General features: G+C 47.3%; 1 protein-coding gene across 1 annotated transcript; it reads right to left on the reverse strand.

The window, feature by feature from the left end:
- Positions 1–10: 10 nt before the first annotated feature.
- On the reverse strand, positions 11–27574 carry AFG3L2 (AFG3 like matrix AAA peptidase subunit 2). Its single transcript, XM_065889760.1, has 17 exons — positions 27434–27574; positions 23564–23663; positions 22743–22820; positions 20664–20770; positions 20374–20526; positions 18313–18387; positions 15035–15159; positions 13027–13300; positions 11266–11403; positions 10591–10744; positions 9521–9628; positions 9300–9425; positions 8520–8630; positions 6073–6188; positions 4504–4704; positions 2720–2914; positions 11–645 (listed from the first exon to the last, which is right to left on the reverse strand). The coding sequence occupies exons 1-17, from the start codon at positions 27548–27550 to the stop codon at positions 406–408; spliced, it is 2418 nt and encodes an 805-aa protein (XP_065745832.1). The 5' UTR covers positions 27551–27574; the 3' UTR covers positions 11–405.
- Between the last annotated feature and the right edge of the window lie 231 nt (positions 27575–27805).

Below are 27805 nucleotides of genomic sequence, written 5' to 3' on the forward strand. Positions count from 1 at the left end.
TATGTTCAGGAGGAAAAAAGTGCAGTGTTTACACTTTATTTTTGACATAAAGAAGCCGTATTTACACAATACATTCATATTTTTAAGTATGTTACAGCTCTCTGTAGAAAACCATTCCATCACAAAACAGCAACTTGTGACCCGGATTCCATCTTTAAAATATTAAATCAAATGAAAATATTCCTAATTTCATAGCCCATCACAGAGGGAGACTGAAGGGAGGTGGGAGTGAAGACCAGGTGACAGCAAGAGGACCCCCACCTGATGGGGACAGAGACCAGGAGAGCCCGAGGCTGGGGCAAGTGCCCTCCCCCGCAACCTGGGTGACTTCCGAGGCCGCGGAAGAAGCACCCCACTTCCCACTGTGTCATGAGGCCGAGCACAGCTCTGAAGGCGCAGCTCTGGCTATGCAGGGCCAGCACCCTGGACCTGGCTGGCGGCCTTCTCGCCCGAGGGCTCCTCTGAGACCTCCCGTTCCCTGTTCCAGTCCTTCAGGCCCTCAGGCAGCGAGGTGTCCTCATCCAGGCTGCCGGTGCCTTCCACAAATTCCTCATATGTAGACTTTTCTGCAAACGGTCTGGGGCCCAGGAGTTCCACCATGTTGTTCTTGTCTAACACTTCTTTCTCTAACAGGAGGAGAGCAACCTGCAATGCGAACACCTGTGGTTAAACAGTCACCCAGCAACGTCTCTCCAATCTCATCACCTCCTATTTACAGTCAACCCCCTTCCAAAAAACAATTTAGGACCACTGAAAAGAGATATTCACGGTCATGTCACTTTAGAATAAGATGTGCAAAAGTCCTGGAAAAACACGTGTCCCCAAGAAGGGCGTGGCTGCACAGTGTGGTACATCCATGTGGCCCGTGACTGTGCCCTGGACTTAGTTGGGGAGCTCTGTCCCTGACACCGCAGAAGGACATCCTCGGGGAGGAGAGCCAGACGCAGGGTCCCTGGGCCCCACCTGCTTCCAAAGAGGGGAGGAGCTCCCTCTGGCTTACAGAGCAGAAAGAAATCCTGCCAGGAAGTGTGAGGAAGTGATGCAAGTGACTGGGGGTGGGGGTGGGGGAAAGGGTGGAAGCAGGGAAATTTTAAAAGGTGGTTGACAAAAATAAAGACAAATGAGGCAGAGACACAATATGAAGCAGGAGATTAACGTGAAAATATGCATCTCGAAGTTCTGGTCTCTGTGTGGCTGAACCACAAGACTGACATGACACACAGCCACAGAAAAAGGGACCCCTGCCAACTACGAGTGGGGAGGTGAGGGACGGTGTCAGGAGGACAGGGAACAGGGTCACGTTAGACACGCTCACTGTTAACACTGCCTTTCTACTTCTGCTGCCACCACAGCACCATCTCAAGAAGTTAAAACACACCTGTGGCTGCCTCTGCACTGGCCTCTGACTGTCCCCCTGGAGATGGCACCCTGCTGCCACTCTATTTTTTTTAAGTTTTGGCATCTTTTTTCTTTAAAGATTTATTTTTATTTATTTATTTTGGCTGCACCGGGTCTTAGTTATAATGTGCGGACTCTTAGTTGTGGCATGCGAGATCTAGTTCCCCGATCAGGAATCAAACCCAGGCCCCCTGTGTTGGGAGCGCAGAGTCTTAACCACTGGACCACCAGGGAAGTCCCTGCCGCTTGCTCCTTTAATGATGAGTTTTTAAGCATTTCTACTCCAGATTCTTTTAGTACTCCTGACGATAAAACACAGGGGCCGGATGAGATCTCCATGAAGGGCGCCTCTAGATCCAGAGCTGTGTTTCCCACAGAGCTCTGGAGTCCCCAGACACCCTGTCCTTCCCTCTGCACCCCCTCCTCGCTCACTAGGGCCCCACACAGCGAGTCCTCCTCTCCTCCCCATGTTCACTGTAGCCTGATGAGCTGTCAGGGTGGATGTCAGCCTTCTCTGCCCTCTGCCCTCTCCCCTCGGAGCCCCTGCTGCAGGCCCCTCCCACCTACCCTGCGCTCTGTGAAAAGGCACCTCGGGCTCTGCCCGGCACAGCTCACAGTGGGCTCCTCTGAAGATCTGCCGATCGGACAGCATCATCTTAGAATAGCTTTTTTCTCTATCAGTCCTTTGTAGAAGACTTTTCACCTGTGCTTTTATCATGAGAGTGTGGAATATTTAAAAAACAGAAGATTCTCCATTTGGTTGCATGGATTCTGAATAATTAAAGAGTTTACTGGATGCAAAAAACCGACTGAATTAGAAAGGCTCCCTCCCTTTTGAAAGTGCTATCAAATGAGGCACAACAACGGAAGATAAAAAGAATGTTTGTTCATGGAAGGTCATAATTAAGCAAAGGTCCTACATATCTAGTTTGGCTAATTCTTTCATTTGCTGTTCCACTACCTCTTTACTCTGGAGGTGAAGAGCAGTGGTCAATCCCAATCAGGCCACTGGGCTCCGCATTTGGAAGCACTTGGTGGGTGACTGCAGGTTCAACTGTGTGTCTGGTGTCGTGAACAGACTTTGTTAATCCTGCGCTCACATTCCTAAGAACCAGGAGCCGGGATCATGTCCGCTGCTGCTCTTCCCACATCCCCCCAGCCCCACAAAGACAGCAGACACAGCATCAGGATGGAGGAAGGAGCCTGGGATTAACAAGCACAGGGGACGTCGGCATCTACAAACCAACCAACCAGTCAAGCCATCAGTCTCAACTCTTTCTGCAAAACCGTGCAGAGAATCATTGGTGGAGCCGGCACCCACCTTCTCCACATCTGCTTTCTTTTCTGTGAGAAGAGCGACTGTCCTCTTGTAAGCATCGTTGATAAGTATTCGTACTTCGTCATCTATTAGTCTGGCCGTGGCTTCGCTGTAAGGCTTTTCCAACACCATGTCCCCCTGACGGGGGAGGTCAAAGGAGATTTGCCCGACCTTTTCATTCATGCCGAACTGAACAATCTGAAAAAGAATGCGTGACTAGAGGGTGGGCATCCATTTCTGCTCACAGGTTTTTATAAAATGGCAGCAAATCCACTGACATGAAATCCACACACCTCACTGCAGTACTACTCTTTAACCCGCAACAACGACACGGCAGCCTTGAGTCGGCCAAGTTGACCAGGGTGTTCTGTGTAGATGGAGGTTGGGAGGACAAGATCAGAGACCCACAGGTAACATCTACAAGGCAGGCGGCAAATGGGCAGGGACAAACCCCAATGGTGACGAGACCTGCTTGAAATCACTCTGCACGGGGGGAGGTGAGGACAGGCAAGGAGCATCCGACAGATGGGAGGAACCACCCAGGCCGCCCAGAGGCTCTTCCCGTGCCGCCCAGGCTCCAGAAACCTGCGAGGGGTGTTGGCATTCTCCCTGAGTCCACAGGGCCCGGCCTGCACCCCATGAGACCCCCACACTAACCACACAAAAACCCCACATTAAGAAGAAGCTGTGGAAGTAAAATCCAAACTGACCAGAAAAGAGAAGGCGCAGATAAAAGGGAGCGGGAACAGATCAGAAAGTCATGTTTTTTAAAAGTTTATGAAAACAGCAGGAAACTCTAAAACCGTAAAACTAGAAAAACTGTCTTAATCCACCTCCTTCCTAAGAGATCAGGAAAACAAACTTCATGTGAAAGCGGGCAACAGAAAAATCCCTTACAAAGTTTTTATGAGAAAAAAGGAGCAGAATAATGTCTACACAGATAAGGGAAGTGGGATGGAGAGACGTCCATAATACAGATGAAAACTGTAACCCACAACTTCAGAAAAGGCTAACCGAAATCAGGAAGGTGATGGAAAATAAGAAGGAATAACATTAAGTCAGAATCAGAAAATTTAGATGAGGTGCTAGAACGCAGGAAATAAAAAAAGAAAACATTACAGTTATTTTTAAAATGGAGATTAAACTAGAAAGAATACAAGAGCAAACAACCCCAACAAACAAATGCCCTAAGAAAAATTATTGTGTTTTTTTGGGGTTTTTTTGGCAGTGCTGCACGGCACATGCGATCTTAGTTCCCTGACCAGGGATATAACTCACATCCCCTGCATTGGAAGCTTGGAGTCTTAACCACTGGACCACCAGGGAAGTCCCAAGAAAAATGAAAGGTATGGGAAAGTAACAGGCCCAGAAGAGCTGACATATGAATAAAAGGAGTTCCCAAAGAAAGTCACTGACATCAAGTTCCCCGACAGCAAAATGACCTTGTCTGGGGATGGAGGCGCCCGTGATAAACTTAAAGGAAACAGGGGCATGGCTGCTGCCAGCAGAAAGGACCAGAAGGGAGAGGCACCAGGCAGTCCACGTGGGATCCCACAGGCTTGTAACTGAATGTAAACTCTACTGATGTGCTTTATACACTCTTAGTAATAAACTTGAAAGACCAAACTCTCAAAACAAGGGTTTCTTATCCTAAGTTTTGATCATTTTAAAATGGATTTCTCTTAAGAAGTAACCCTTGCCTGGAAAGCCTAGACCAGTCAAACAGCAGTGCTGTTCCAGAGCCATTGGTGCAGGTTAGGATGCAAGACGACCCCGCCCACACTCACCTGGGCATATGCACTCTGAGTCACTTTTCGCAAGTCGTCCTGAGCGCCGGTTGTGATTCTCCCGAAGAAGATCTCCTCTGACACGCGGCCACCCAGAGTCATGCACATCCTGTCCAGGAGCTGCTCTTTGGTATAGAGGTACTGCTCCTTGGGTAAGTACTGCGCGTAGCCCAGCCCTTTGCCCCGAGGGATGATGGACACCTGACAAGGAGAACACACGGTGCGCTGAGGACAGACGCAGCCACTGGAGGCTGATGTGGAGCCACAGGGAGACTCACTGGAGAGGAAAGCACCACAGCCTCGGCTTGAGGAGCTGGGTGGGAGGGCCTGTCCAGGAGAGCATTTTCTCTTAGGGTAACCCCACCCGAGAGGTCTATAAAGTATTTCTTGTCTCTTATAAAACTCAACTGAAAGTGTTCAGTCCTGACAACAGGGCTGCTGCTGAGTGGCGACTCCTCCAGACTTGACGCCGGCCCCGCCTACCCTGCTTTCCAGGAGGCAGAGGGGCCAGCAGCCTTCAGTTTTCTAGTCCTCTTGTTGCAATTGAGTAGATTCCTTTAATTTTTACAATCAATGCTCCCAGTCACAGGTTACAGTTCAGTAAGTTCTGACAAACAGACTCCTCCCACAACCAAGATACAAAACATCTTCCTCTTCTCCCCGAAATCCCCTCCCCCGCCCCCACAGATGCGTTGCAGTTTCTAGAACTGTGTGTAAATGGCCTCATACAGTACGGACTTCACCGTGTCTGGTCTGTGTGACTGTCCCCGAGACCCTCCCCCACTGCCGGCTGTGTTAACAGTGCACTCAGCTCTACGGCCGTGGAGCAATCACTGGCTAAACACACCAAACATCCACTCCTTCTTGAGGGACTTCGGGGCTCTTTCCGGTTTATTGCTATTACGGATAAAGCAGTAAAAGTATTCCATGGACATGTTTTTATTTCTCTTGGGTAAACACACAGGAGTGGAACCGTTTGGTTGTATTGGAAGCATTTGTCACCTTTATGAGAAACTGCCGAACTGGTTTCCACGGTGGCTGTCCCGGGTCAGGTGCCCGTCCGCAGGCATGGGGTCCAGCTGGACTGACCTCGGGACATGTGGAGCTTCTGCAGGGTTCCACCCACACCTCCCGGTGACTTAGGGCATCCGGTATCTTCATGCGCCTAGCGCCCATTCCTATTCCTTCTCTCGGGAAGTACATGCGCATATATCTTGCCTATTATTTTACAGCGTTGCTTGTTTCCCTACCACTGAATTTTAAGAGTCCTTCATGTATTCCAGGTACACGTCCTCTATCATATACACGTACTACAAGTATTTCCAGGGTGTGTGGCTTGCCTTTTTCTCTGTGGAGTCAGGGAAACCCCCTGGGCAAGAGAGCCCCAGACGCCCAAGCCTGACCCACGGTAGCAACTGCTTTTCCAGAGTGAACCCCTCCAGCTTCTGCACACTTTTCTTTCCAAACCTTATAACCCATCTGCGTGACCCCTTCACCCCAACACCATCAGCAGATGTTCCTGCCACGTGGCCCAGTGTGGCCACGTCTGTTCTATGACAACTGCCTCACCTTCAGGAGGGGGTCCGCGTGCTCCAGATACCAGCCGGCAACTGCGTGGCCAGCCTCGTGGTATGCCACTGTCTTCTTCTCCTCGGGCTGCAGAACCTGAGTTTTTTTCTCTAAGCCTGACACACAGAACAGAAAACAAAACCCACTGCTTTAGTGACACCGACATCAAAAGAGATTTACACGATACCACACAGCGTCTCATCTAAATCGTGACTCAGAGACCAAGCTGCCTGTGACCATGGAATACTCCCAATCAGGGGCAGAACAAAGCAAAGCATCAACTTCAAAATATACAACCACCGCAAAACGCATTCACTACCCCACCCGAGGCCCACTTTCTCCTACTCTCCCACTCGAGTCACATATCTCGTTTTGAGAAATAAACAGAAATGCAAAGTAAAATTCAGCACTAGGGTCAATTTGACACATAAAATTCACAGAAAACGAAGACATCTGGAAAGAGCTCACTGCCTAGTCTAGGCATCGGGAATCACCAAGTAGGGGGAGACAAGGACCCAGCCGAGGAGGCAGGCACACGAGGGTGGGAGGAGAGCCAGGCCCATGAGAGGCAGCAGCCCGCAGCCGCAGAGCAGCCCTGAGGAGATGCCCCTGAGCTGGCCCGCGTGTTGCCAGAACTGAAGGACCCCCGCTCCAGCCTGGATGAAGGCGGACGCGGAGCTCGCCCGGACCTCTGGGCTGTAGTCTGTACTGACACAAAGCTCACAGGTGACACCAGCTTTCTCGTGTTCCAGGTACTCATCTGAGAATTTCTCAACTGGTAACACGTTACGGAGCCTGGGATACTGAAAAAGAAGAGAGGGCGAACTGTGTTCCTGAGGACTCAGCCCAGGACAAGCACACGCGGCAGAGCCGCCAGTGGGTGGGGAGAGGGCAGGTGGACAGCCCTGTGCTCCAGACACAGACACGCAGTTCTCATGCCCCAAACACAAGAACCCCCGGCTTGTCACAGGATTTCCCCTCCTCAGCTCGCGATCCCGTCACAGGGCGTGTGCTGGCCCCAGCGGCCGAGCGTGAAGAGCATGAAGAGCACGTCCATGCCCCTCAGGGCCAAGGCTCTGCCCCACCCACCGCCCTGACCTCTTTCACAAACTCACTTTCCTACTAAATACCCCCCCTCCCCCGTTTCCCCCCGACCTAAAAGAACACAAATAGTCTTCTCCTGTGTTTACAGTGAGGTATTTCAATTCCACTCACAACTCTGACATCTTAGACTTTTTCTTTTCCCTAATGAATCTCAAACGGTCCAGTCACTCAGTCGGCACCGCTACACCTCCCCCCCGCCGGCCCCCCTGCAGTGGCACCTACTCCTTGTCTCACCTGCTAATGAGCCTGCCAGGCCTGTGGCACAAAACAAGCTTCGGAAACTCTGCTGACAGCCGTTTCCCCCTCGGCTGTCGGCTGTGTGGCCCGTGCCCTCACCCACCCCGCACCACGGGAACCACGGCCATGCGCAAGACCCCACGGGGACATCCCACCCCGGCTCACTTCCCGCCAAACCAGCGGCCCCGAGGACGCCCTTCCCACCTGTGGCCATGGGGCTCCCACGCTCACGTCCGCTACCGCACATTAAGGACCAGTAGGGGCTCTGCCTCCAGATGCACCCCTTCTTCAAAGATGCATCTTCCTGAACTATCACTGACTATCCCGTTACTCAGTGGCTCAGGAAAACTCGTGTTAGTACAATATTGGCCATAAAACAACATAAAAAAAGCTCTTAAGCTTAACACTCAAGGCTTGCTAAAATCTAGGCTTCAACACCTCTCTCCACTTTGTCTTCCCTCCCGCAGGAAGGAGTCTGAGCAACTCACCTCCCTCCCTGAGGGACTGCTCCTCTGCTCACCCTCGTTCACACCACATCCCCTCCTCCTGACCCCAGTTTAAACCCCGCTCTTCCGTGGAGCCTGCCTGGCCATTCCTTGTCACAGGGAAATCCTGTGACAAGCCGGGGGTTCTTGTGTTTTGGGGGCATGAGAACTGCGTGTCTATGTCTGGAGCACAGGGCTGTGCCATTCCCTCCTCTGAATGCCCAAGTTCTCGAACTGCTAGTTATCTTTTTAACAGTATTAACTATAAGCTCTCTAGAAAGCAAGGAAAACACATTACTGGCCAACCCTGCTTGACAGGTGAGCATTTCCCGGTCAAACAGTTATTACAGCTGTTCATCCATCACCTATATCTAGCTTAGAGCACATTTAACTCATGCGATGAAATTTTTGGAAACAGGGAGGTTGTGAGTATTTTAGAAAAACTAGATTGCTATAATTCAGGGGAGGACACCTCCCTGCTTGCCGCCCGTGCAGCATGAGGGTGGCGTTCTCAGACCCATCCGACAGGGTGCCGTTGAGCCCCAGGCCTGGGCAGATACATGCCCTGGCCTCAAACTCACGCCATCCGCCCTTGGTCGTGGGTCCCACCAGCTGCCTTACCGCCAATTACTCGTTCAATTGCTTGTTCGAAGTGTTTCTGATTTATGGAATCTGAAAGGTGTCTTGCAGCGATCAAAGCAGCTTCATTGCAGACGTTGGCAACATCGGCTCCTGTGAAAGGGACACACACAACGGCTCACCTGCCAAATACACCTGAGCTCACTGGTCACACATTGTGAAGAAGGGAACCCGGGCCAACCGTCCACCAGCAGCAGGCAGTAGCACTCAGTCCTGCCTGGCACAACCCGGCCCCTGAAATGCGCGCTGCAAGTGTCAGTAGTAGACAGATGCCCACAGGCAGTCCTCCACCTTTAGAGACTGTGCAATGACAGCAAACTAAGACAGCACTTAAAAATGCCCATCAACTTAGTTCCACCATCTCTGTTGGGAAAGTGACTTAAGCGGATATTGGGCAATCTGCTGAAATATAATGAAATACATAGGCATTAAAATGACCTAATGCATTCAGTTAAACAACGAAAGTTAAACATGAGAAACTTGCCAAAAGCTTTCTAGATCCTTAGGTCTCTGTAAACTACCTTTACAGAGAAAGTATATAGGGACGCAAATAGGCCATAACACAATGTATGTGCTCAACAAAAAATATTAAAAAGTCAGGCTCCTGGGACATTGAAGGTGCCTGTGCCCGTGTATATAACCTTCTCAGGCTGTAGATAGATGGTCCCTTCTATTTCATGTTAAGTTTGGAAGAAGGGAGAGAGGGAACAAGAAAGGAAGGGTCACATCCTGTAGACACAACAGCAGGTCGTGCTCACCTACCTGAAAACCCCGGGGTCAAGGATGCGAGTCTTCTTGCCAGCTTCTCCTTTTCCAGGGTGCTGTCCAGTTTCAGTGGTCGGAGGTGAACTTTGAAAATAGAGGCTCTTCCTTTTATGTCCGGGGGTCCTTGAGAAATTATTTTTAAGGAAAAAAAAACCATAGTGAAACAGTTGCACCCCTCCTCACAAGAACTGGCCTGAATCCAGGGAAAACCATCTCACCGATAAAGATCTGCCTGTCGAAGCGCCCCGGCCTCATCAGCGCAGGGTCCAGGATATCTGGTCGGTTGGTGCCCGCCAAAATGACCACGTTGGTCGTTGTGTTAAAGCCTGGAAATAGAACAAAGGCATCACCATTGTTAAACGCCGTGAGGAGGAAGGTGACAGCATGCCTGTCCAGAACGTATGAGCACGAGACACACCACTTTAGTTTTCTATTTATTATCTAGTGATTTTTTAAGTCACAAACTTAATGATTTTTCTTACTATTCATCTTGTCCTTAATGATTAAGTCATATACAGTACAAGACTTAAAGATTTAAGGATCAACTACTAAAGACAAATTACCAAAGATTTAAATTTATGTAACTAGAAATGTAGATTACGTTGTCAACTTTAGAAAGTTTTAAAAAATCAGTAAGGTTAAATTTGCAAAGGAAGTGTCTGAACTCCCTGGGCCAAAGGGACCACTCACTGCGTATCTGAAGGCAGGCACCACCCCACCTCCAACCTCTTCTGCAGGCTCAGCCTGCTCGTCTGACTGGCCATTTCTCAAACAGCAATGCCGTGGCCACAGAGCCGTCACCCCCAGGACCCTGGCGCTGAAGGAGCCTGGCCTGTTCCCCCAGGGTAGTTTCTGCTGTGCACGGGGGTCCGCAGAGCCGAGGAGCAGCCCCACCTCCTCAGTCTGGCTCCCATACCCGGCCCAGGAACGCAGACCCGCTCAAAATCTGCCAAATTCGCACTTGCTAATGCATGGATTTTCCTGATCCTTCAGAATCATAAATGGTTTGAGAATGAGATTATGATTCTTTAGTGAAGCATTTCACCAGTTTTTCTCTTATTTGGCACCAGGTACAAATGCCATCTTAACACCAGTATTAAGTTACAGCAGGCTGCCAGGCAAGACTATTTTGCTATTACCTGTACTGGAATAAAAGAGCCCTTCGATAGGGCTTGTTTATTTTAGAGAATCTCTCTTTGCTCTCTGTATCAGCACAGGACTCTCATTTTAGAAACATGAAGAACAATTAGAAAGTGCAGTTCAAAACACAAAAGACTTGAACATTCACCATCCATTTCCACCAGCAGCTGGTTGAGGGTATTCTCCTGCTCACTCTGCCCCCCGAAGTTGCCCCTTCCTCTCTTCCTTCCCACGGCATCTATTTCATCAATGAAGAGGATGCAAGGGGCATTCTTCCGAGCAAGGGCAAATAAGTCACGGACCTGGATGAAAATGTAAGCACTGGAGTCACTTGACAAGTGAGTGCTATCCTCCCAATAAAACAGACATCAAGCTTCCTGTCCCCCAGGAAAGCCATCCTGTGTCACTCACTGTACAGTACAAATTTAAAAAGTTACAAGCAGCAAAGAAGTCACATGGCAAATGGTGGGGAACTTATGTAAGGTGAGCAAATATTATTTCTAAAAGCTCATCAGTTATTGTTATGTAAGAAGCACGAACACCAGCAAACTGACACTACATATCTTTATCCTACTAAAAGGTAACAGGTAGAGTTGTAAAGTTTGTATTCAGTTTATAAGTCCAACCACCCTGGGCTCCCTTCACGCCTGAGGCAGGCAGTAACAGCAGACACTTACTCAAAGACCCAGCAACGTGTACACACAGCATAGGCATGAACCTCCCGAGCCCAGCCAGGTGTTGCCCCACCCTCAGACCATGGCAGCGGGGGCCCTGCGCCCACCTTCTGACCTGCTGAGTTAATACAGTGTGAGGTGAGACTTACTCTAGCTGGACCCACACCGACAAACATCTCCAAGAACTCAGATCCACTAACGGTGATGAAAGGGACGTTGGCTTCTCCGGCTGTGGCCTTCGCCAGCAGTGTCTTCCCAGTGCCTGGAGGACCGGTGAGAATGGCACCCTTCAGATACAAAAAAGAGAAAGTACAGTTGACTAGAATTTCAGAGAAATAAATTACATATCCATAAATAATTCCAAGGTATAAATCTGCCTACAAATTTTAGTGATATACACTAAATATTTCTTAAACATGTGAACAATGATAGTAATTATATTAGTAAGAATATTAGTAAGATTATATTAGTAAGAAGAAAAAAATTATATGAGAAATATAGAGAAATATATTAGAAATATTAGAGAAACATAGAGAAAGTAATTAGTGAGAAGAGAAAGGAAAAGACTATTAGAGACTATACTGTTTTAAAAAACTTGGGGGGGGGGGCTTCCCTGGTGGCGCAGTGGTTGAGAATCTGCCTGCCAATGCAGGGGACCCGGGTTCGAGCCCTGGTCTGGGAAGATCCCATATGCCGCGGAGCAACTGGGCCCGTGAGCCACAACTACTGAGCCTGCGCGTCTGGAGCCTGTGCTCCGCAACAAGAGAGGCCACGATAGTGAGAGGCCCGCACACCGCGATGAAGAGCGGCCCCCGCTTGCTGCAACTAGAGAAAGGCCTCGCACAGAAATGAAGACCCAACACAGCCATAAATAACTAACTAAATAAATAAAAGCTGGGCTGATGGCCTTCTTCACTAAAGTTGCCTCCTTAAAAAAAAAAAAAAAACTTGGTAAGAATGTGAAATTTGAAATACTTCTCTTACTTTTTAAGATTTTTAGTGTTGCTTTTTAGACCTAACAGTATATAAAGGGTGACTTAAGCTGGGAATCTACTAATAAACTGCCTGATGTTTACTTCAATAATTCAAGGAGACACAAATATCACACTTCCAACTTACATTGTGCTTATTTTCTTTCCTTTAAATTTCACAAATGAAGTAAAAATCTAATAACCAATGATGAACTTAAAAAGAATACTGTTTGCTCAAACACTGTAATTACTTAAGTCGTGGAGATGCCTAAGTATGATGTGAACAGGTACGCAAGTATAGCAAATTATAAAACTATAAAATGTGACTTTTAATCCATGGAGGCAGGCAGGACATGAAATCAAGAAAATGATGATTCCCTTTACAAAGGACTCCTTTAAAGTAAACTTTATTAACGGGTTTTTAGAAGAATTAGTTAAACATTTTCTCTTCATTTACTTAACGCCTGAGCCTGGCCTTAGGGACACAAAGATGGGCAAGGCTACCCGTGGCACGCAGTGGGCGGGGGGAGGTCTGTCCTCCACGGAGTCCTGGGCCACGAACCTGAGTTCCAGGCCAGGCCTGCTCATGGTGCTGAGAGAGGGATAGCGAGGTCACAGCAGAGGCAATGTGCTGGGGGCTGCTGAGAGAGGGGTGTCTAAGTTGCCCTGGAGGGAGAAGGAAGCAAACCAAGGGGAGAGGACACACATTTTCTCAGCAACACACGCTACCTGCAAGAAGACACATCCACGCAGGACAGCCGACCTGAAGAGACGTGCAAGTTAAATGGAGACTAGTAAGTTAAGATGGAGGAAGGAGAGAAAAAGAGCTACTTTATAAGTAATCAAACTTCATAAAATTGTAACTTCAGAGATCAAGAAATACTTCAGAAGATTTTTGGGTTAATGAGCTGAAAACCGTCTTCTGAAAATTCATTTTACCTTTGGGATTTTTGCTCCTAGGTCTTGATACTGCTTTGGGTTTTTCAGGAAATTCACAAATTCCATTATCTCTAGCTTGGCCTCCTCGCAGCCCGCCACATCTTTGAACTTCACATCTATCTCGTCCTTTAGGACCTTGGCAGTGGTTTCTCCGACACTGAAGAGTCCGCCCATGCCCCGGCCCGTGCGGCCGATGCCGGCCGGCCCCCTCCGGATGGTGTAGAGCAGGAAGGTGATGATGAGCACGGTGGGCAGCATGCTCAGCAGGAAGGAGCTGGGGGCCACACGACAGCGCAGCGCTCAGGCGGGCAGCCCTGGCTCGGCTGCCCTGCGAGGGACCCGCCACCCCGTAACTGCACACGGTTTCTGCCTGTGCAACACCGGGCTATCCGGGTACATCTGAGGCACAAGGAGACTCTTAGTGTGTCAGTATCACTGAAGGGGAATCTCAGAAAGACCAAAGAAAAACCTGTTCTCAACACGTACGCTGTCCAGTGGTGCTTTATTCCTACCTCAAGAACCACCATTTATGCACAGGACGGACCTGTGATTTACTATCACTACATCAAAATTTCAAAGAAATTTCATTCAAATTGCTCATTTAACAATTTTAACATGATTCTGGTGTTAGCCTGAGTAGAAATTCCAGTTCTCTTATTGGAATGCATCAACTTATTCTGAAGAGATGTCTTCCAAATATTCAATCCTTGCGAAGGCAACAGTGGTGAAAGCTGTCTCTGGGCGGCTCGTGCAGGCTCACAGAGACCCAGGGGCAGGGGTGCCCTCCAACCCATGCCTGCCCTGGCGGAAGCAGCTCAGGGATGACTTACAGCCTTTTGCCTTCTGTTTGTCTTAATAAAGTCAATTTCCACACAACTATAGGCACAGACATATACTTATACTGGGTAACATAATGCAATTTAGTTTAACTTACCCTAAGAAATTTAGGTCAAAACCTGGTACATGGTTTAGGTAAAAAACAAAACAAGAATAAAACCAGGATTAGCTTTCTAACTTTTCATCTATTATAAAATTTTAAATGCTGCTATAGCATTTAAACCATGAACAATTTACCCTTTGGTTTATTTCTGGAGTAAAAAAATAAACACACTGACAATAAAGGTTTAAGGAATGGTGCAACAAAACTTTGTGTAATGTTTCAGGACCAGCCTATAAAATTAAGTAATTACATGATAACCTCAGGGACCAAGGGATATATTGCATCACATGTGAAATACTCTCGGCGGCTAGCTGAATCTATTAATAATACTGCAGGTAGATTGCAGGTCTACATACATCAAGACTCAAGAGAGTCCCTGAGGCCGAGTAAGACCATCAGCTCAATTAACAAGCTAGCTACCCCTTTCTCCTCTCTCTTACATGTACAAAAAAATTAAGCTTTATTTCTACTTTCACTCTCAAACTCGTAACTCTAAATCAAGGTAGGCGTTCTGCATTTAATGCAAATGGGGTCACCACCAGGAGATCTACCAGGGCGTCCATGTGTGAGCATTCAAAGGCCATGTATTCCCAAATAAGCCCAAAGACAAGCAACTCCTGAAATCAACAAGCTGTTCCTGAAAGACTCAGACCTGAAGTGGCCTTTCTAAAGACAAATAACCTTTAAGGGAAGAAGCAGCTCTGACCAGAGAGGAAGAAGCATTACTTAAAAATCCTGCAAACTCTCTGAAATATAAATGTAAAGGATAGTTAAAAGGTGGGAATGCCACTCTTTAACACAAATGGGCTCTTAATGCTAAACTCCTACTCAAGAACGGTGCATTGGACATTAACCCCAAACTACTGCTTAATCAAGATAAACATTAACATGTAGAAAATCAACCAGTCTCCAGCAAACTAGTAAGTTACTAATGGTTGAAAAGAACTCTGGCCAAACTGAGAGGCCTGTTGAGAATATAAAGTGTGATGCGCTGCCCCCTGCTGACAGAATACACAGTGAGCCCCGGCAGCACAGGCAGCCTCCTGTGCTCACAGACACGCTTCTTACCCATCACTCTCAGCAATGTAGACCACAGGGACCCGATTCTCCCCTTCTATGCCCAATTCCTGCTGTAAAGTTTCCAGATTCCGCTCAAAGGTGTCCACACTGCCAATATTGAACCAGACATACTGCTGTAAGGACAGAAAAACAAAATATCCTAATTTTGTTAGGGGAATGAAGAGGAAACAAAGGATTCAATTCACAAAGGGTTCAACTTTCCAAGAATTTTTCAGAAATACTGCAAATTTACAAATTAAAAATATACAATATTAACAATAACAACAAGACTTGTTTTAACAATGCAGTGACTAAGCTTCACTCAGTGAGAACCCTTGACAAGCCTCAGCCAGTAAGCATTTCTATAGCAGCATTCCTCCACAGTCCTAAAATTGTAAACTCGAAAAATGAAAACTCTCTCTGAAAAGACAACCCTTTTCATAAACAAACAAGCATCCTTTTCCTCTTGTCCACTTCTCAGTAACTTCTTAGCTGCCTGGTCCCAAACTAAACACCAGCCTGCGGCAGTGATGGCACTTCTCAGTGTTGGGATGGTTCCCATCCCCAGGTGCACCACGACGCCCTGGGTCCTCAGAAAGAGGTGCTATCACCGACCGCTAGGAGGCAGCTCCACCCAATGGGACAGAAATACCCTCCAGTCACTGTACCTGGGAGTTCCTGGGACCCTAGGGAGGGACACCCAAAGGGCTGGAGGCAATGGCGATGCTCCCCACCAGCGCAGGGTTCCCCACTGTGCTGGCATTTACTGTCCCCGTTTGACAGAGGACAAAACTACAGGGCTGACCCCACCGCCCACGGTTACACATCTAGGAAGTGGGTGGCTCTGAGCCCAGGCAGGCTGGCTCCAGGGCTAGCGACAATCACCAGCAGGCCACACTGGCTCTCCGACATAACCACTCCCACCTCTGGAGCTTCCCCACACACTGGCCCCTCTTCCCAGCACCCGGCAAGCATCAGCTGCACTGCACAGCTCCGAAAGACTTTGTTCCTCCTCTAACCTGCAAACGCCTAAAAAACATGTAAACCTCAGACACTTGAGACATGTACACAGACAAGAGCAACATGTCCCCACAACCCTTCCACCACCAGGGTTACTGAGTGGGGGCCGTCACTGTGGTGTTTCTCTCCACGTGTCTAAAAACAAAAGACGGCAAGTAAGTTGTATAATATTCTATAACAATAGTCCTCGGTAAGTTGTTCACAGACAAAGCTACACGATTCCTGTGGTTATAGGCCCCAAATGTGTCAATGACAGAACACTCCCCAACTTAGCTCCCACCACCAATGGGGCAACAAGCTAAATGATGCCTCACATCAGAGAGTTGGGTGGACCAAGGCCCAGCAGCACGGAATTCTAGGGACAAGACCTAGGTGAGACCCTCTGGGGTGGGTCCCAGCTCTGCAGGTGATTCCTATGCACACTGAGGTTTGACAACCACCACTGACCTACACAATCTCATTTGAGAGCTAAGCCCTAAGAGCATTAGTGTCACTCCCATTTTAAAGATAAAGAAACTGAGGCTTCGAGGGGTTAGACCATAGAGCTAGTAAAGAGCAGAGCTTATCTGAGGCCAAGTGTGTCAGACTCCAAAGCCTGTGCTTATACAGCACAGCACAGCAATTAATATCACTATGCCATAAGCAGTTGGACACTGAACATCTTATACCCATTTCCGAAAGCTTGAAATAGTCTTTATTAAACAGGCAATACATATTCTCTGTAAAAAACTAAGGAAACACAAACATAATGAAAATAAAAAGCATCCATAACCTCAATATCCAGAGATAAACACTATTAGCAATTTTGATGTTGTTTTTTCAAGGTTTCAAAATACCCCTTTTACAATCTTGAAATACGCACAATTTTGAAAAGAAATCAACATAAAACCTTAACTGTAATATAAAGGAGTGATACAAAGTAATTTATAATAAGATGGTACTAATTTCAATACGAAAACGCTCGTGCATGCCAGTACTAAGTGTAAAAACTGCTCCCCAGGGAGGAGCAGGCCCTACTGAGAGCCGAGCCCCAGCAGGCGATTAAAGAGGGATGTGAGGAGCCTCTACTGCTGACCAGGGGCCTAATGGGCCTGTTTATATGGTTCTAATTTTTTGCCCTATAAACAATGTTTTGGAGTACATCCTTGCACAGACACCTTTACATGCATCCCTAATTATTTCCCTAGGATTATTACTGAAGCAAAATTACTGGGTGTATGCGTACTTTCAAAACTGCTGATAAATACACTGCCAAACTGTCCTCTTGAAAGGGAGTGCCAATTTAATTCCCAGCACTAAAAGTCTGAGGAACAGTTCTGAGAAAAAAAAAAGTAGCATGGTTATTAATGAACATTTCATCATAAGATAAAGAGAATGGGGGGGGATTAAGACAATTCAAACAACTTTCCTAACAATGACTGAAATACCAAAGTCCTATGACATTACAGATATTCTTATATTTATTGATACGTTATCAGAGACATGGTCACCAACAGTTCTCGTTTTCCTTAAATGTTGCCCCATCCAGGCAGGATGATGACGAAATGGTGAAGCGAAGGCATCCTGAGATAGAAGGGATGCAGCCTGGAAGAGGCCTGCCCTAGGGGAGCTGTAAGGTCGCAGGATGCCCAGGGGCTAGGAGTGGGCCTGGGGGTCGGGTCCAGGAGGGCTGGGAATCACCTGGGAACCTCATCTGCCCCCTCCCCCCTTCCCCCCATAATCCCCTCAACCCACTCTGGGGTCTCTGGAACACAGTTCAAACTGGTTGGACAAGAAATACAAATGTTTTTTTTTAAATAAGAACAGAAATGGAAATTAAAATAATATAACATCACAAAACAATTGGGAGAGATATGACCAGAATGCTTCTTAAACTGATTTGACAAAAGCTGTCTTAAGACATAAGCAATTCAGATTTTAACATTTTTTTTCTTAATCAAACAACTGTTTTCTCAGTCTTGAAAAATCATAGATACTGGAATACTGAAAACTAGATTTCACGCACTGGTTTCTAAATGAATAGCCAACGTGATCACCAAACCAAACCAAACCAAAACCAAAACCAAAACCACTGCCCAGCCCCTGCACACGTTACGGACACAACGTTCACGTCCTCACTGTTAGTAAGGATCCTGGTTGCTGCGCTGCCCAGCTCCGACGCGGCCAGTGTACATGGCTACCGCAATGTGAGGGAATGCTTGCTTTTCAGTTTTACATCTGAAAAGTTAATTTACAGCTAATTCACATCAATTAATAAAATCATTTACCCCATCAACAGGAGTTTTTCCTGGTGTAAAAGTCACTCGAACAAAACGCTTGTTGACGACTTCCAGTCTGTCTACCTGGAATTTTAAGAAGTTAAAAATTCAAACATAAATTTACACAAAGACTTGAGATATTCTTTTAAGCTCATCTGAAATGCCTGTATTTCTGACACACAAAAGAATATAAAGTAAAGAAAGAAGATAACGTAAGGATTCCCCATGTTCCCCACTCCAGCTTGAGAAAGAAAACATCACAAACACTGCTGAAGCCCCCAGTCACCCAGAGGTGGCCGTTCTCTGCAGCGAGTGCTGGCCACCCCAAAGCAGGGCCTGGTCCCAGGCCACAGAGACCCAACCCTAAACAGACACTCACTTCTGCCTGTTTTTAAACTTTAAAAATGGTCTCATCTGGCATGTACTTTTCTACAACTTTTTTTCTTCTGTCCTTGTATTTGTAAGGTCTTTCCTTGCTGACGTGTCAGTTCTGCAGGGTACCCCATTTTATAAGTACACCCCCAGTTATTGGTCCATTCTCCTGTTCACAGACATTCAGACTGTTTCAAATGCTCCCCCATCACAAACAATGCTGCTGTGAACATTCCTGTGTATACCATCTGGACACATCTTCAAGAACTTCCCTGGGATACATACCTGTAGATAAACAGAGTCCAGCTAGGCTGTAGGGCAAAATCGCTCTCCAAAACACTACTGTCCTCACTTGCTATTAAAAGACTTTTAAATTTCTGCCCCTCTAGGGTATAAAATGGTTTAAACTTGATTCTCCTGCAAGCTCCTAACTACACAGGGTTCTAAAGATCGCTTGCACACCTCACCCCGAGGCCTCTGGCTACTGTGGAGTGGAGCACTTTCGGGGGGGCCTGTTTCCTGCCGCTGTCAAGTCTGCTCTGGCAGGAAGTCTGGAAGGTACGAGCCCAATATGCGAAGTGAGGGAGCCCTGGAAGGTTCCAGGAGGAACCAGAATGGGGGCTCACCATCTGGAAAGGACTGACTAGAGAACTCTACCCCGCATAAAACTGCTGGGGCAATGGTAGACTGACTGCAGAGAACCAGCGGGTCAGGAGGAGAAGTGGCTACAGAGACAGGACCTGTCCCCACACTCGAAGGACAGGAGTCACTTCTTAGAAAGCAGGCTCCTCACGACACCTGGGAATCACACATGTGAGAGTCTCACTTGCTTCAAAAATCTGAGTAATCGTTTCCATTTTTTCCATCCTCACCTTACTGTACAACCTTTAAAAATAATTTTAGATTCTTCATATTTTGTAAGTATTAATATTTTTATTTTATTCATTTCATTGATGAAAAATCCAGTATTGAGAGCTTAAATCATTTCCCCAAGGTTACAGAGCAGGCCTAATGCTTGTTCTCTTACTATCACTTTACTTCATCAATTCTAAGATGGGCATTTTTCATATTTTAACCTCTCAGACATTGTGATGCACGCTGACAACTGATGGTATTACACAGTTTCACTGGCGGCTCACTCAATCTTTCTTAGTAACATGTAAAATAACACGTGCCTTACAATCCACAGCATCTTAAATGAGCTGAAACAGGGTCTCACTGGGCAAAGACCCAGCCCGGGGGCACAGAGCTCATGCCCGGGCCTTCACTCAGAGCCCATGGTTCCCACTGTAAACACTGAGTCACCTATTCACCTTCCAGGCCCACAGGACATTACAATCAGTGAAGGTGTAAAGGAGCTGGGAGAGGCTGGGAAAGGTGCAGGGAGGAGAGGCACCTGAGGGCACAAGAGGAATGATGGGAACAGATGGGGACGCCAGAGCAACAGTCAGGAGCAGTGGCTCCAAAGCGAGGCTCTAGCATGAAAAGAAATAAAAGGAGTTCGTGGTAAATTTGGGGACTGCTCGGTCAAAACAAACAGGTTCCTTGGTTGCAGTACTTTCCAGCATTAGAAAAATCCAACACGGGACTTGATGACGAACAAGCCTGGCTAACTTGGTGGCTGTTTATCATTTTATTGGCCTCATCTGAACCCCACCCTTTGAACCCCTGCAGCCTGCAGGCCCACACAATACTCACTACTCCTTTGGAGAGGTAGTTATTGACAAAGTCCTTCCATGTGATTTCTCTCCCGGAGCTCTTGAACAGGAAGTAAAACAGGACTCCTCCCCAAAACAGGGCGGTCCAAAGAAAGTACATCCTGAATTCCTTGTCATCCCATGGAATGTCACCCTGGGCAAGGAAGGAGACATTTCTGTGAAGCATGCAATGTAACAACACGGTCTATATTGTGCTGGATGCAAATCCCTTCCAATGCCATGAATGCCACCCCAGAGCCCCAACGTCAACCACACAGTGTGGAATCAAACCTTCTGGAACCTGGACCACCAATGAGAATCGTCTTTCTTCCCACCTCGTTTTCCACCACCACCAACTCCTCCTCCAGAAGGACGCGGGGCAGCCGCTGGCTTCGGTTCTGTTCACAGACAGAGAGTGTGTACAGCAATGTTTTCATTAATACCGTTTAATAAAGTTTTATTGCAAAACACATGGCAACTGATCAGTTACTAAACAAAGTGCTATGAGGAAGCCCGAGACTAAGAGAGAGAGGGGTAGCCCTCAGGGAGGCTCCTGGCGCTTCACACGCAGGGTCTCATGAGCTGCACACTTACTCAAGGACCAGTAGACACGTGACTCTGCCCATCTTACAGATAAGAAAGGGGCTGACGTGCCTGCTGATCACCTGGTGAAGTGCTCAGTGACAGTGAGCAAGTGACAGAGCTGGGATCTGACTGCACATGAGCGCGCTCCTGAGTTCCCACCTGAAGGTAAAAAGTAGGTGCCCCTGCCCTGCCCCAAGCCCTGAAGTGAACACTGTTAACAGTCTCTGCAGGAAAGACATGATTTTGATAACTGGCCCAAAACAAAACCACCACTACCAACAACAAACCCACTTCATCCCCATAAAATCTGTTGGTAAGAATCTGAAATTAGTCACTGTCATGAGTTGAACTGTGTCCTCCAAACTCATTTGCTTGAGTCCTACTCCCCAGTGATCTTAGGGTCTTCACCAAAATACACAAGTTGAAATGAGGTCACATGTGTGAGTCCTAATCCAATATGATTAATGTTCTTATAAAAAGGGGACATTTGGACACAGACATGCATAGAAAAAAGGCGATATGAAGAGACCCAGGCAGAAGATGGCTGTCTACAAGCCAAGGAGAAGGCCTGAAACAGACCTTTCCCTCATGACCCTCGGAAGAAAACAACCCTGCCGCCTGCCGACACACTTATCTTGGACATCCAGCCTCCATAACTGAGACATACTGTTGCTTCTGACACCCAGTTGTGGAACTTTGTTCTGGCAGCCCTAGGAAACTAATACAGTCACTAATACTTTCCCTTCCCCCCACTTCTCCATCCTTTCAAAGATCCACAAATACTGTTCTGACATCTTCAACTCCTGGGAAGCCACCCCCTCACTGTGCAGGCCAGGAGGCCTCAGCACCCAGTCACCTGCAGGGCCTCATGGCCTGGGCTTCCTGTCGTGCTCACCCCTCCGAGATGCACACAGGGAGCTCCCGCACCCCTACCTCAAGTAAGGCAGGGTCTCAGAGAGGCAAGCCCACCCCTAAGAGGCCCAGGCCTGGGAAATAAAGAGGAGGCACATTTCTAAAGTTGTTGAACGATGTCCCATGTACTCCAGGACAAAGTAACATATATGCAAAAGGTACCCAAAGGTTATATTTAAAAAGTGGACCAATCACCATTAATCAGCCCCAAATCAAGGTCAACAGGAAGTCGCCCGGTCACCAGCGCTCCATCAGCCCACACAGCACTGGTCCTTCCTCAGCTCTGGCCTGGCTTTCATGCTCCACATTCTCTTAGCATGTATTTGTCCCTCCGAGACCCAAGTTCACTTAAAAACAAAGGCTGTATTTTATTTTTCCTTATATTTCCCTAGAAGGAAACGATGCCAGCTGAATGCCAGCACGTGCCGGGCACTGTGCTAAGTGCTATCACACGTGAAAGGGGAGCAGGGCCACACACAGGCCCCCAAGCCACTGGCTCTGACAAACCCTCTCTGAGTCGCTAAGGGAAGATAAGCCTCCGAGGAACAACTTGAAAAACACTGCACTCACAATACACGTCAAGTAAATTGCATGTATTGATAACATGTGCCAAATGTACTTACTAAATATGCAGTTAGATATGACTGACACTGACCAGCCAATATCTCTAAGGTAACCTTCAACTAATTCAATTTGAAAAATGACAAGAAATATGAGCAGAAAATTAAGATAAAATGAAACAGAATTTTATATGTGCTCCTAGACTACAGTTTCAGAACTGACTTAAGATTTTCTTTGTTCAGTGAAAACTATCAGCAACATCACATATTAGGGGAAAACAGTAAGTTCAAATATAATCTTTTGAAAAGGTACCTTTTTTTTCTCCCATAACTTCTTTAGGTTCACTAGTTTTTTTTCCATTTTTCCCATTGGGAAAGTATTTTTCAAATCCTGTTAGAAAAGGAAAAAAATACATATCTTCAAACTAAAATTCATCAAGTTTTGTGTACGTGCTCTTTGTTTTGTTTTGTTTTTTAAAGAAGATGTTGGGGGTAGGAGTTTATTAATTAATTAATTTTTGCTGTGTTGGGTCTTCGTTTCTGTGCGAGGCCTTTCTCTAGTTGTGGCAAGTGGGGTCCACTCTTCATCGCAGTGCGCGGGCCTCTCATTATCACGGCCTCTCTTGTTGCGAAGCACAGGCTCCAGACGCGCAGGCTCAGTAGTTGTGGCTCACGGGCCTAGTTGCTCCGCAGCATGTGGGATCCTCCCAGACCAGGGCTCGAACCCGTGTCCCCTGCATTGGCAGGCAAATTCTCAACCACTGCGCCACCAGGGAAGCCCGTGCTCTTTGTTTTTAAAGCAGCTGATTCATCACTAAAAAGCACAAGCTAGAAGTTTAACATTGCTTGTGTAGGGAGTAAATCAAAGTCTAGATAATACAGCTCACAACCCCGAGGAATCAGAGGAAAAGGACTCACTGGCCTGCCCACCTCATTACCGACAAAGGTGCCACATTTGAAGGTGACACACTGTCATCACCGCAATCACACAGGAGGAGGTGGGGTGGGTTATAAGAGGAGACATGACTTAGGAATCAACGGAAACAACGCCTCTGCACCTGCCCCGTCAACATCCGCTGACAGCGAGTCTCTGTCATAGACTGTCCACCGTCACAGTCACATCTGAATGTTTACCTTTTGGAGGCCGAGAACAGAATCTCTGATAAGCAGCAATCACATCTGTCAGAAGAGAACTTCTGCTGGTTTTTGCTTCAGTTGTAGCATATCGATAAAGCTGCAACACAACATATAAATAAAAGCATGAAGGTTACATCAAGGTAAGAATGAAAAGAGCTTCATTTCCTAATACCACCAAGTGGATGAAATGCTTCTCCCTTCAACAGGCAGTTACAGACTAGCATAGAACGGCCCCCCCGCACCGAGGGAGGACTAGGGTTGTCCAGCCCTGGGCCGCTCTAGTCCAGCAAGAACTAGGAGATACACACTTCGCCCAGAAAACGAGAGTACTTCAAATCATACCTAATTAAGAGCTGCAGCCCAATTACGATTCTCTACCAACACATTCACTCTGGCATTATTTACTTAATTTGTAGCATTCAAAAGGCAAACTCCGACATGGAACATTGGCTGCCTCACTTGCAGGGTCTATCACACTACAAGGTCATTTACCTGAAATTACAGAATAATGCTGCTTGTGAACACAATACTAAATTTATCTGTGTTCAAAGACAAGAAAGTTATGGTCCAATGTCACTGATAGTCCTTGTACTAGTAACATTTGCTAAAGGTATTTGATATACTGTCATCCTGACAAGTCCCTTTACAGATATATCTCTGCTTTAAATAACATGTTGCTAAAAATTGTTTGTAAACACTACCTATATAAGTCAGAGTATAATGTAAACAAACTGAACAAGCTCCTTATTAAATTTAGGTGCACAATTAAAAGCAATCAATGGCAAGGTCCACTGAGGGGCTATATCCAAATTTGGCAGTGGAAAAGTTCAAGTAATTCTATCCTTTTGAAAAGTGAAAATTCACCACCATTTTTTAGGACAAGCTTTTACACACAGGTGAGAATGTTTAAAGTGAAGTTCATCCGCATTAGTATCCATCCTAACTTGCCTCCTTTATGGTCTGATGAGAAAAATAAAATACCACAAAACCATATAAAATCACTTCACATCCACAAGTGTGGCCATAATAAAAAAGAGAGACAATAACAAGTGTTGGTGAGGATCTGCAGAAATTGGAACCCTTGTGCACTGCTGGGGTGATGGGTACAGCCACTTTGGGAAAGTTTGGCATTCTCAAAATGTTAAACATAGAGTTCAGTTACCCCATGATCCAGCAAATCCACTCCTACTCAAGAAAATTGAAAACATACGTCCACACAATACCTCGTACATGAATGTTCATAGTAGCATTATTCATAATAGCCAAAAAGTGGAAACAACCCAAATGTCCATCAACTGATGATGACAAAAATGTGGTATATGCACACAATGGAATTTTATTCAGCCATAAAAAAGGAATGAAGTACTGATACATGCTACCATGAAACCTTGAAAACATTATGCTAAGTTAAAGAAACCAGACACAAAAGGTCACATATTACATGATTCCATTTATATGAAATGTCCAAAATAGGCAAATCCACAGAGACTGTAGATTAGTAGTTGCCTGGGGCTGGAGGAATGGTTGGGGAGAAATGGGGCGTGACTGCTACTGGTTATAGGGCTTCTTTTTGAGTGATGAAAATGTTCTGGAATTAGATAGTGGTAATGGTTGCACAGACTTATGAATATACTAAAAACCACCGAACAGTACACTTGAAAACGGTGGATTTTATGATATCTGGATTAAATAATCAACTAAAAACCAAAAAAGAATGAGCTGATTTAATTCCAAATTATTACACAATTAATAGCAAAGTAGGACAGAAACACTGATACGGTTCTTGGTAGACAGCAATGCTGGTCTGAGAGAACTGGGAGCTTCTGTTATGTTGGGCCCTCCCTGACGGCTGGGAACACTTGGCCCAAGAAATAACCACTGATAATGGATAAGAGTGTGTCATATGTGAATAAATATTTTCCAATGCCAAATCCATTATGGGTGTGGATTGAAAAGACCTGTTATCCAAGCTGGACAGGGCAACAAGTCACTAAATATCTGCTCCAGGCCAGGTGCTGCCAAGCAGTGGGGAGCCCACAGGGGGACCAGAACCAGTGCTGCCTCGAAGAAACTCAGAAGAGTAAGGAAGAGTCCTGGGAACAAATCAACTACAGGACGGTACCGCACGCGCAACAATACAAAACCTTAAGTAGAAAGGTACAGAGGTGGCACAGCGAGGGAAGTGGGTACATGTTTAAGGGACCTAGGCATGTCACAGGGAAGTGACACCTAGCCTGGGATTTGAAAGACTCACAGTTCACCAGGCAAACAGTGTCAAAACTTTTAATTTTGGTTAAGCTGGAAATCTGATTTTTTGCATGATGATCTTCAACATATCTCATGATATTAGGGGACTCACAGTCATGTACCTGCAGTGGGAGAAAACGACGAATGCCCAGGGATACTACTGTGAGGGTCAAATGTGATAATATATGGAAAAGCACCTTTAAAATTGTGTGGCAATACCCAGGTTTACATTATCATTTCCAATCATTCTGAAAGCTACTTGAGAGCAAGGGTTCTTTATTAACACCATATTAAGCAAGTCTTTGTATCACAATAAAGTACAGAAATGGGTACACGGTATGTGCTCCATAAACATTATTAGCTTGCTGAATAATCAGCCCCCTTTAGGCTCTCTTTTCAAATTGCACTGACCTGGAATACCTCTAGCAATAACCCCCGTGACTGTATTTAATAATGAGATTATTTTCTACAAAAGAACCATCAATTAAATTTTTTTCCTCTATCTAATCTAAGCCCATTCAAAGAATAATACATATAAAAGATTATGAATTTGCAAAATTTAAGTACAGAGGACCCCAATTTAGAGAATTAGGTTTTACGTCTGACGATGTGAGTACTTTTTAGTTGTGAAGCATCAGTTTCAATCCTTTGAGGATTATACCTGAGACCACACATCAAAATCTTTTCCCCAGGAACCTCACTGTGAGAACAGACTTTTAACAGATGGACAAACGCAGAGGAAAATCTGTCCTCTCAGCATCCCTTGCAGGTAGCAGAGTAACGCCCTGGCGTCCCCACCCAGATCTTCAGGGCAGTACCAGGGAATATGTGGCACCGACCTACACAAGCAGGAGACTTCCTTACACCTCAGCATCGAAGATTCACGGAAACTATAGTGCCACTCGAAAGAAAGGCCTTTTAGATAAGATTCCTGACAAAAAACCCTGCAAACTCACAAGGCAGATCCCTACCTGCTTATTACATGTCTGAGTCCAATATTCACAAGGGACAAAAGAGGAATCCGAGGAAGGTAAGACGGGGAAATGGATGTAATGCAAGAAACGGAAAAAAGGCCTAGTGCACAGCCATTCTGAGTAAGAGACTAAGACGAATAACCCTGGCTGGCAAGGGGGCTCCGAGGAGGAAACATCAGGAATGTAGGTGCTATCACTGCCCTATCTGTGGAAAGACTGAGAACACTTCCTCCAGGGCATCTGGCGACTGACCCCAGGCCTCGCCCACCACCCCCGGGGCTCCGTGCGCGGTCGTGGTCAACCTGCCTGAGGCGGGTCCGCCGCGGGCACAGCCGACATCGGCTCTGGGAGCCCGGCCCTGACGACGGCAAAGCAGAGACCCTCTGGGGGGTACACCGTTAACGACCCCGGTTATTAGGCGTCGTGTCCGCCGGGCGGCGACAGCCCCACCCCCGAGCCCTCGCCGCCGGCTCCCGACGCGCTCCGCTCCGCAGGCCTCCCGGGCCCAGGGCAGCCCCGCCGCTCCGAGGTCCGTCTCCAACCGGGCCGGGGACCCACGGCGAGAGCAGGGCCCGTGACCTTGACTCCCGGCGCCGGGCCGGAAGCGGGTCGCCGGCCGGAAGCGGGCCAGGGGCACCGGACTCACCGTCCGCAGGCAGAGCCGTTCGGTGGGGCCCGCGCGGCCTCCAGGCACAAGCATCGGGGGCAGCCCGCGGGGCCGGCAGGCGCCCCGGCCCCACAGCAGCAGGCACCGGTGCGCCATGGCCGCCGGCGCGTGCCTCGGGCCGGGCGCTGACGAGCGATCGGCCCCAAACGACCGCGCACTCCCTGAGTTGAGGCCACTGGACTGCTCGCCAGCCACCCCACGCTCTTCTGCGTCTGCTCGCGCCCCGCCCCGCCCTGGCGCGCTTACGTCAGCCGCACGGCGGCGTGCCCTCGGGCAGGGCCGCGGCCCAGCCTCCGTAGCGTTCAGGGTCAGGGCGGAGGTGGGGCCTGAGGGGAGGAGCTCAGATGGCGA

The sequence above is a fragment of the Phocoena phocoena genome, chromosome 13 (genome assembly GCF_963924675.1).
Source record: "Phocoena phocoena chromosome 13, mPhoPho1.1, whole genome shotgun sequence".
Taxonomy (NCBI): Eukaryota; Metazoa; Chordata; class Mammalia; order Artiodactyla; family Phocoenidae; genus Phocoena; species Phocoena phocoena.

What these genes read in the sequence shown, in the direction of transcription:
- AFG3L2 (XM_065889760.1), bottom strand. Translation starts at nt 27,550, where the DNA reads ATGGCGCACCGGTGCCTGCTGCTGTGGGGCCGGGGCGCCTGCCGGCCC. An exon ending in AGTTATGGGAGAAAAAAAAG is followed by an intron (nt 20,771 to 22,742) that starts GTACCTTTTCAA and finishes GTCTGTGAACAG; the next exon opens with AACCGAAGCCAGCGGCTGCC. An exon ending in TCGGTGTGGGTCCAGCTAGA is followed by an intron (nt 10,745 to 11,265) that starts GTAAGTCTCACC and finishes ATTTTCATCCAG; the next exon opens with GTCCGTGACTTATTTGCCCT.